This window comes from Anneissia japonica, unplaced genomic scaffold (genome assembly GCF_011630105.1).
Source record: "Anneissia japonica isolate Jap-2015-1 unplaced genomic scaffold, ASM1163010v1 scaffold171446_len717541_cov154, whole genome shotgun sequence".
NCBI lineage: Eukaryota > Metazoa > Echinodermata > Crinoidea > Comatulida > Comatulidae > Anneissia > Anneissia japonica.
Genome location: NW_022696538.1, coordinates 129439 through 140417, shown reverse-complemented (window position 1 = coordinate 140417; position 10979 = coordinate 129439). Strand labels below are relative to the sequence as shown.

At 36.8% G+C, this 10979-nt stretch overlaps 1 protein-coding gene across 1 annotated transcript in view; it reads left to right on the top strand.

Annotated features, from left to right (window-relative positions):
• The window catches only part of LOC117102107 (creatine kinase, flagellar-like), a 19542-nt gene extending 9211 nt beyond the window's left edge, over positions 1-10331 (top strand). Inside the window, exons 2-3 of the mRNA XM_033242308.1 lie at positions 5353-5523; positions 7013-10331. Of these exons, the coding sequence (XP_033098199.1) occupies positions 5353-5523; positions 7013-10331 (3490 nt within the window). The remainder of the gene's footprint in view (positions 1-5352; positions 5524-7012) is intronic.
• Positions 10332-10979: the final 648 nt, after the last annotated feature.

Sequence of the window (10979 nt, the reverse complement as noted above, 5' to 3'; positions counted from 1 at the left end):
TTCGGAATTCTCGCTGTTCAAATCGCTTGTGCCCTTCGGCAAGGTACTTTATCTACGGTTGCCTCTCTCCACCAAGGAGTGTGTACTGGTAGGTTCAAACACAACTGCGCTGATTACTAGCTGCAATATTATGGAATAATAATATAATGTAATTCAATAATTTAATTTGGTGTTGAGTATGTGTTCCATACGTGTTTGATCTAATGACCGGGGTAGTAATGTGAAGCGCTTAGAGGCTTTGTGCATGAAACGCTCTATAAGACCGACATATTATTTTCCATTTTTTGGGCTGGTAAGAACATTTGTGATATGAGAACGCTGATGGCCGGAAATGGCACCCTCAGACTTCAAATCAGAATATAATTTTCTTCCTTTCTCCATTTTAAAAGTTTATAAAATGTAGGAGGCCCCTGGTCTAACTAATGTTGTGGTTCTTTGAATATGAGAATATTCAATTTCTAGTGACGTTAAGATTAAAATTAAATTTAGCTTTAGGGAAACAGAAGATAACTATTATTAATATTGTTGAAATAGCCGAAGTGTTCGATGGAATCTTAGAAATGATTTACAGTGAGCAATGTTTATTCAGTTTTCACGTCATCACAAAGTTTTGAGCGTCTACGTAACGAACGCACACGAAATTCGTAATTTTAAAGTAGGATATTATGTAGCTGATGCTAAATCAGTTCTCAAATTATATAAAATCGGTAAAAAGTTCTTTTAAATCAAATGTCTACTTTTCCATAAAATGTAATAATAAGCTGACAGATACGTTCTGTGGGAGTTAAACAAGCAATTTAAGTCTACTTTTATAAAAAAATTTCTTACATGATTTACCAGTATTCAATGTTGCATGGACCCGGTTAGCAGTAATGGTTCGTATCTGCGTATGAACTTGTGATTATGTCAGAGACACATGTTGGACTGAAAAACTCCTTAATTATGTTAATTGTGATAAACTGAAATTGACGATAAAATTAACAATCCTAAGACTAGCAAGAGTGGCAGAAAGGTTGTAGATCGATACTGTAGATAAATACTGCTATCTTGGTATAAACTTTATATTTCTTTTTTTTTTTTTTTTTTTTTTGTGCACTTGGGGTTTATTAGCGCTTTATAAGTATATTGCCATTGCTATTTATTAGGCCTACTCCTTCCACAATCTCTATGCATATTTTAAATTACAGGTAATATTGGGGAAAATTGAGTTATGATAAAACTTTTCAAATCATTATATTATCAATTCTATTCTATGTCAGCGATGTGTGGTCTATGTATCTACTTATCGGGCTCAACCATAATAATCTCCTGACGGGACGTGAGTTGCGGCTTTCAGTCCGTTTTCCATATAGGCCTAATTGAATCAGGAACTACAGCGTTTTCACTGCAATCCTTGCATTGTGTACGGTAGCTCTCGACGTAATCGGGACCGCTCCCTGCAAAGGAGTCAGCGATTAACGTGTAGCGATGATTTATGGAAATCAGGTATAAAAAAGCTGGATTTCCAGCAATCGACACACGCTATCGCCTACAGACTTAAGTGATGCTGATTGGTCGGCCAGCAGAGGCTTTAAAAGCAGATGGGGACGGATAAAGCCTGGTTTCCTTAAAATCGCTACACACTGTCGCAGAGTTTTCAGTGCAATCGCTGCACTGCGTAGAGGTTCCGGCGCAATCGGAAAGCTCCCCGATTCGACCGACTAATCAATTCAATTCAATTCAACAAAACATTTATTATCAGCGAAAGCTATCGACGATAGCGTGTAGCGATTGTTGTATGGAAACCAAGCTTGAGTCACGTTTAATTCTTACGACGGCCTAAAGACTGTCCCCAACGACAAATCCCGTCTGGTTGCGTCGTACATTGAGTCTGACATACACATCCTCTACAAAGCTGTTTTTAATTAATTAAGTTAGAGTTGATCTAACGCGCCAAAATAATCTCCGAGTTACAAGGGAAGTTGTTATTTCATGGACCTGTTCGTTTGAAAGGCAAATGGGAAAACCCATAAAACAGCAAACGGCCATATTTAATGCAAAACAATTTAAAATTAAAATTAAAACGGAACAGTAGAGAAAATCCGATCAGAATGACAAAATAAACTAAGCATCCACTGGAAGAAATCCCAATATCTGCAGATGGATCCGTTTCGGCCTTCTAGGCCTCATCAGTGCAGCTAGGGTACAGACCCAAACGAAACGTACGACCAGCTTAGGTAGGGCCAAAACTAGTCCCACGACTATTAACACAGAGCAATGTTGAAAGAAACCCTTTGTAAAAACTGAGGTTTAGTTTTCACAGTTTCTGAAAAAGTTGAGGAAGACACATTGCAACAATGGGTTGCGGAGCGTCGAAAAAAAGTAGGTCTAGTTTATTATTGCAGTTATTTGTCTATGAAGTGATATTTTAATTTGCTTTAAAGGCCTCAGTAAGTGTAGCTAGAGTGACCACCTGAGTAATCTGAGTAACGCTAGGCTAGGACCCTAGACTTAGACCTAGGGCCTAGGCCTAAACAAATGTGGCTGTAGCTATAGGGTTAAGCACCCCTACCCCCACGGCACCCAAAGGATAATACAGGATTTAAAGCTAGTGGTGTCTGAGTGCATATTTATCCAGCCCCGACCATGGTTTGTGAAAAACTTTTTTGGCACCTCTCTCTAAATGCCCGGAAATAGCAGGCTAGGCCTAGGCCTAGCTAGGCCTATAGTTAGTTATGTATGGGGTCTAGGCTAGGCTAGAGCGGCTAACCCTTCCCTCAGTCGACTCAAAGGGGCACAACAATATATAAAGGTAGCAATTATGGCACTAGGCCTACCCATTTTTGTAGGCCTCTTCATCATCATCATCATCATCATATCATCATCAGCCTGTCAGGCCACTTCTTCTGGAAAAGATAGTTTAGCCTAGGCCTAATTCATAATAATATTAATATACAGTAACCTGAACTGTCGTAATAGCTTCGTCCACAGTGGATAGGCTAGCCGAAGTTTCTTTTATTATTTACTACTTCTTTTAAAACTAATATTAACCCAGACATAGGGTTTTGTGTAGTAAAATGTGATAAAAAAAAAAAAAAAAAACAAAAAAAACAAAAAAAAAACAGCACATGCAAGCCAAAGCGCTTCAAATTATAAAGAAAAGCAAGCCGGATCCAATAGGCCTAGGCCTACACTCCCGAAATTAATGCGTTGCATCATTTTATGCCGATAGGCGTTATATCCAACAAATAAATTGGTTGGGAAATAAAAAGTAAAATGTAGTTAATTGAGCACCTTTTAAAGGTTGAATTTGCAAAATGACCTCTAATACAGACCACTAATTGGTAATACTTTGGAAGTAAAATGAAGAAAAACACCCCTTTTAAGAATAAATGCACCAATTGATAACACAGTGTGTATTCAAAAATTAACTGAGATTTAACAATATTTTATGTTTATCAATGAAAAGTAAATTGTTTCCACATTGAACATGTTCAAATCTATGTTCCATCACATATTAGGCCCTTGTTACGCTTTTTTGATGAAATTTGACAGTGTAGAAAAAAAAAATCTTTACTCATAAACGAGGTTTACTCTTTAATCATTCATAATAAATTGAGAACCTCTTTTATTATGACCGGCGAACCTTTGTCTTGATTAATGAACCCTTTATTTTACTATGGCTAGTGAATCTGTTTTTCAATAATGATTACGGTAGTGAACCTTAGAAATACATAGCTATATTAATAGTTTCTTCTTTAGTTTATCGTGTTACTCTTAAATTTGGGTTTTCCTTTTTTGAAGTTTAGGCCTAATGTTTTAGTAATCTCTTAAAAATGTGAACCCTCTTCAATAAAAGGGCGTAATAACCCATTACTCGCCGATTGTTTTAATATCCCGCAGTAACTTATATTGCGGAGTAATGTTCCCCCGGACGTTCCAACACTCGAATGCATAGTTAGCCATGAAAATGTATTTACCTAATGTCTTATTGTTTTAGGGGATATTGGCTCATGGTGGGCCATTGCTGATTGCATTAAATTGAATTAATACATTACTATTAGTATATTGAATGGTAATGTATTTATTAACTGGGTTTTCATAGGCCATATCATTTCTCCATTATTTTAAATTGGTTACCTTTGTTGCTTCTTTTTTGTTATATATTGGATGTTTGTTACGTATATTATTTTTGTATTTGTATTTATTAGAACAGAATTTACGTTTTTGGACATTAAATAATCTTGATCTTGAATAATAACTGTAATATTATTAAAAATAATGATAATGTTAGATAATAATAATAAAAATAATAATAGTAATGATAATAATAATAATGATGATGATGATGATGATTGATAATGTTAATGATGATATAGATGATGATGATAATAATATCAATAATAATAATATAAAATAATAACAATAATAATAATAACAGCAATGAATCATAATAATAATAACAATAATGAATCATAATATTAATAGTGATGATGATGATGATGATGATGATGATAATAGTAAAATAATAAATAAATATGTATATATTTTTTTTTCAGCCAAAAGCAAGACCTCGTAAGTACCGCACCTTTTCATTTAAGTGTTTAATGTTTTGCCCAAATGCATTGTGAGTATTTGTAGACCGTATCTAGCTATTTTCTGTATATTTCCACCGTGTCTACGTGTATGCACATCTGGGTATGTGTATTTCTCTGGCAAGCTGTTTATAATTTTCAAACATTGCTCTCTATAATAATAATAAAGATTTATAAAGCGCATATCTCCACAAATGGTGCTCAAGTCTATTATGTTGTTGTACCTAGTGCATACAAAAAAATACTTGTAGTATTTTAAAAACTAATGTTTGCGATTAAATAATAAGCTCTTATGTTGTACGCTTTCAATGTAAATTTGTTAAAGTCTAGTAGACTAATGACACTGTATCGATTCTATATCATGGTGCTTACAATGAGTCTGTGGCAGGGCAAATGTAAAACCTGCTTCTTTGTTCGCGCCACTTAGGTAGGGGACCGGAATTGCGCCAGGCGGATGGTTGACCCTTTGAGAACTAAGCGCTGTTTGCCACCGCACCTTATTATATTATGAAGTCATCATGCTTTTTGTTTTATTTTTGATGTATAGGTACTGCGCAATATGGGCTATACTAATTAATATTATTATTATTATTATTATTATTATTATTATTATTATTATTATTATTATTATTATTATTATATTTTAAAAAACAAGCAATACACATCTTTCCGCTGCCCTTTTTAGTGATTACTAAGTAATAGGCTAACCACATTAAAACAAATATCCAATAATTATTGCACAGTTATAAATCAAGAATTAATATTTCGAAATTTGCAGCACGGCTACTGCTAAAGAGTCGGCAAAAAGCGCCCCTGTGTGTAGTACCACCACCTCACCTGTGAAAGATAAGCCTGAAGAAAAGAAAATAGCAAAGGTTGAGCCGACAGAGAGGAAGGCTAAGAAGCAGATCGAATCCCCCAAGGATCTCTGTCCCGTGTCATGCGATTGGTAGGCGAAACATGTTAAATGTAATCACTATGAATATAGGGTATCGGAAAGACATTTAGACCACTTTATTTATTTATTAGTTTAAGAATGTTATATCATATTTAAATGTAATAATTGATTTCATTGTGATGAAAAAAATATTTCATAAAGCGTTAAACTGCATTCTGCATTAAGAAGTGGAGAGCATAATCAACAAGCTTCACTCCCTATAATGAATAAAACTTATGTTACATCCGGATCGTTCAATGCAAATGAAATTATCAAAACAAATCACTAAGAATATAGGGTATCGGAAAGACATTTAGACCACTTTATTTATTGATTAGTTTAAAAATGTTATATCACATTTAAATGTAATAATTGATTTCATTGTGATGAAAAAAATATTTCATAAAGCGTTAAACTGCATTCTGCATTAAGAAGTGGAGAGCATAATCAACAAGCTTCACTCCCTATAATGAATAAAACTTATGTTGCATCCGGATCGTTCAATGCAAATGAAATTATCAAAACAAATCACTAAGAATATAGGGTATCGGAAAGACATTTAGACCACTTTATTTATTGATTAGTTTAAAAATGTTATATCACATTTAAATGTAAAAATTGATTTCATTGTGATGAAAAAAATATTTCATAAAGCGTTAAACTGCATTCTGCATTAAGAAGTGGAGAGCATAATCAACAAGCTTCACTCCCTATAATGAATAAAACTTATGTTGCATCCGGATCGTTGAATGCAAATGAAATTATCAAAACAAATCACTAAGAATATAGGGTATCGGAAAGACATTTAGACCACTTTAATTATTAATTAGTTTAAGAATTTTATATCATATTTAAATGTAATAATTGATTTCATTGTGATGAAAAAAAATTTCATAAAGCGTTAAATTGCATTCTGCATTAAGAAGTGGAGAGCATAATCAACAAGCTTCACTCCCTATAATGAATACAACTTATGTTGCATCCGGATCGTTCAATGTAAATGAAATTATCAAAACAAAAACTAACGCTCGCATTCTTACAACGAACTACTGTATTGCCAAACTCTGAACTACAACTGCGCTAGTCTAGTTTTAACTACGAATAAATCAAGTCCTGGTTATAGTGTAGTTGAAGACAACTGGCAAGCAGCGGCTACCAAACTAACCAATGACAAGAACTAAATGAAAGAGTAGCAATTCATAATTAGACATCATTGAATTTTCTATAATAATAATATACTGACAGTAACATAATTATAACGATGAAAAACAGTCATTGAAAATTCGCTTTGTCTGAAGAACTGTTATACGATGGCGGCGCCATCTTTGTTCTTATTAGAGAGCTTTCGATTTGCGCAACGACGTAGCCGTTTGGAAGCTGAACTCAATTTAGTGCAGGTGTGCGCGATTTATTCGTAGTCCTATTCGAAGTTCTTTTTAAGAATCCCGGGATAAAATATATTTTGTACTTATATACTATATATTTTTTATTTTACAAATAGCACGTTTTCCAACTACCCGGACCTAAGCAATCACAATAACCATCTAGGAAAATGCCTTACACCAGAGATTTTTGATAAACTTGCCAACGTAAAGACGTCATCAGGATTTACATTGGATGGATGCATGCAAACTGGTGTTGACAACCCCGGTCATCCTTTCATCTATACCGTAGGTTTAGTTGCAGGAGATGAGGAATGCTACGAAACATTCAAAGATCTCTTCGACCCTGTAATTAGTCGCCGTCACAACGGTTATCAGAGTGATGCAATTCATTGCACCGACCTCAACCCAGACCATCTCAATGGAGGCGATGATCTCGATCCAGCATACGTCCTTTCATGCCGTGTCCGAACAGGTAGATCTATTCGAGGATACTGCCTACCTCCACACTGTAGTAGAGCTGAGCGACGCGATGTTGAGAAAATTGTGGTTGGAGCTTTAGCTACGCTTGATGGCCCACTCAAGGGCAAATACTACCCATTAACAGGCATGACAGATCAGGAGCAACAACAGCTCATTGATGACCATTTTCTCTTCGACAAACCGGTCTCTCCACTTTTGACATCAGCTCACATGGCACGAGATTGGCCAGATGCAAGGGGTATCTGGCACAATGAAAACAAGAATTTTTTGGTCTGGGTCAACGAAGAAGACCATACACGTGTGATTTCAATGGAAACTGGCGGGAACATGCGCTCTGTCTTTACACGTTTCTGCAATGGTCTGAATCAGGTCGAGACAGCAATGAAAAAGAAAGGCTATGAATTCAGCTGGAATGAACATCTTGGTTACATCCTTACATGTCCATCTAATCTTGGCACAGGCGTTCGAGCTGGAGTTCATGTAAAGCTGCCAAAACTAAGTACGAACAGTGCATTTAATGACATATTAGACAAAATGAAGTTGCAGAAGAGAGGAACTGGTGGTGTTGATACGGCATCCACTGATGGTACATTCGATATTTCTAATGCTGATCGCCTTGGTTCATCAGAGGTGCAACAGGTTCAAGCTGTCATCGACGGTGTCAAGACTCTGGTGGCAATGGAGAAGGCACTCGAAAAAGGAGAGTCGATTGATGCACTGATGCCTGGGTACGATGCCACAGCCCTAAAAGGATACCCAGACCTATCTAAACATAACAACCACATGGCACATTGTTTGTCACCAGATATTTGGATGAAACTGAAAGACAAACGTACAGCCACAGGCTACACTGTTGCTGACTGTATCGAGACTGGTGTCCAGAATCCTGGCCATCCTCACATCATGACTGTTGGTATGGTTGCCGGAGATGAAGAATCTTACGAGTTGTTCGCCGATCTCTTCGACCCTGTTATTGCCGCACGTCACAGCGGCTATAGCAAAGATGCAAAGCACATCACCGACTTAAATCCTGATAATCTGCAAGGAGGTGATCAATTTGATGAGAAGTACGTTCTGTCATGTCGGGTTCGTACTGGACGTAGTATTCGTGGATACTCACTGCCAACTCACTGCACCTGTGATGAGCGTAAATCGGTTGAAACCATCCTGACTGATGCTCTTGCCAAGCTAGATGGTGATTATAAAGGTTCTTACTATCCGCTTGAGGGGATGTCTGAGGAGACACAGCAGAAATTGATTGACGATCATTTTCTTTTCGATAAACCCGTTTCTCCCTTGCTGACAGCAGCAAAAATGGATCGTGACTGGCCACAAGCACGTGGAATATGGCACAATGAGGACAAGAACTTCTTGGTATGGATCAACGAAGAAGATCACTCGCGAATGATCTCTATGGAAAGGAGTGGCAACATGAAGCGCGTGTTTAAACGGTTTTGCGAGGGTCTAAATCAGGTGGAAGATAACATTAAAAACGCTGGTCATTCATTTATGTGGAATGAACATCTCGGATTTGTACTTACTTGCCCTTCTAACCTTGGTACTGGACTCCGTGCTGGTGTACACCTAAAAGTTCCACTTCTATGCCAGGATGAGCGTTTCGATAAGATACTAAAAGTTATGCACCTGCAAAAGAGAGGAACTGGAGGAGTTGACACTGCCTCTACTGACGGGACATTTGATATATCAAACTCCGACAGATTAGGTTCATCCGAAGTTGCGCAAGTTCAAATGTTAATAGATGGAGTTGAGCTACTAATAAAAATGGAGAAGCTCTTGGAAGGAGGCAATCCTATAGACGACTTGCTTCCAGAAAGTATGAAACCTAAACCCCCTGTAACATTGATGAGCGACAACTATCCAGATCTTTCAAAGCACAACAATTACATGGCAAAGGTTCTAACGAAAGAAATGTATGATAAGCTTTCAACTCTAAAGACAAAGTCAGGTTTCACCTTAGACGACTGTATGCAGACTGGTGTAGACAACCCTGGGCATCCATTCATTATGACAGTCGGTCTAGTTGCTGGTGATGAAGAGTGTTATGACCTTTTCGCAGATTTGTTCGAGCCAGTAATAAACCTACGTCACGGAGGCTACCAGAGGGACGCTAAGCACAGCACTGACCTCAATCCCGATCACCTGGTTGGAGGTGACGACCTGGACCCAGAATTTGTTTTGTCCTGTCGTGTGCGAACTGGTCGTAGCATTAGAGGATTTGGTCTGCCACCTCACTGTTCACGGTCTGAAAGAGCTGCCGTTGAAAAGATACTCACGAATGCTCTTTCTGGACTTTCAAAGCCACTTAAGGGAAAATATTATCCTCTTTCTGGGATGTCAGAAGCCGAACAGCAGCAGCTTATTGATGATCATTTCTTATTTGATAAACCGGTCTCTCCACTTCTGACATCAGCAAACATGGCACGTGATTGGCCACAAGCACGTGGAATTTGGCATAACACGGAAAAGAATTTCCTTGTGTGGATAAATGAAGAGGATCATTCAAGAGTCATATCTATGGAGAAAGGAGGAAACATGAAGAAGGTGTTCACCAGGTTCTGTAACGGTTTAAACCAAGTGGAAAAAGCAATTAGGAAGAAGGGTTACACATTCATGTGGAATGAACATCTAGGTTACGTCTTGACCTGCCCATCAAATCTTGGGACCGGGATGAGAGCCGGCGTGCACGTTAAACTTCCACTGCTTAGTAAACATGCGAGATTCGGCGATATTCTTGACAAACTGCGTCTTCAGAAGCGGGGCACTGGCGGCGTCGACACCGCATCGACAGATGGTACCTTTGACATTTCAAACAACGATCGTTTAGGCACATCCGAAGTACAGCAAATGCAGATGGTAGTGGATGGCGTAAAGAAATTGGTTGAATTGGAGAAGGCACTTATGAAAGAAGAGAGCATAGACAACCTTCTGCCTTAAAATATCTGTTTATCATAATTTAAATCTATATTAACATTTTTAAAGACTTACACTGAATATATATTTATATTTAACGCACACGAAGCATATTTCTTTCATTGGTAATATTTAGTTATTTATTGATACCATAGTATAATAATTTATGTATTGAAATATCTATATGATTTGTAAATAATATACGATTGAAATAAAAGACATCCTACTAAAACTTTTTGCAAAAAAATTCATTCCTGTATAAAGATGGGCCTATAAAACAGTTTACCGTACAAACATGCAACAACAAATGTTTTCTACTATATCAGAATAATAGGCTAATTAAAAGGTAGCAAAGAGGACATTGAATTTTGCACGTGATGCTTGTTTAAAATAGAAATAGAATAAAATACTACAATGATAAATTGATGTGTTTAGTCAGGTTTAGTGAAGTAAAAAAAACTATAATCTTTTAAGTTAAAATACCGGTATCAAAACTCTTAACGGAATTCGGTAAACTGAGATACAATAAATTATTATGATTTTTTTCCGAATGGACGCCATTCTACATTTCTGTGCAAACTAATCTTTTAATGCAGATAATAAAATAGGGCCTATTACACATTTCTTTTAACATATAAAAATTTAGACCTGTTTTGGTTGATGTCATTGACT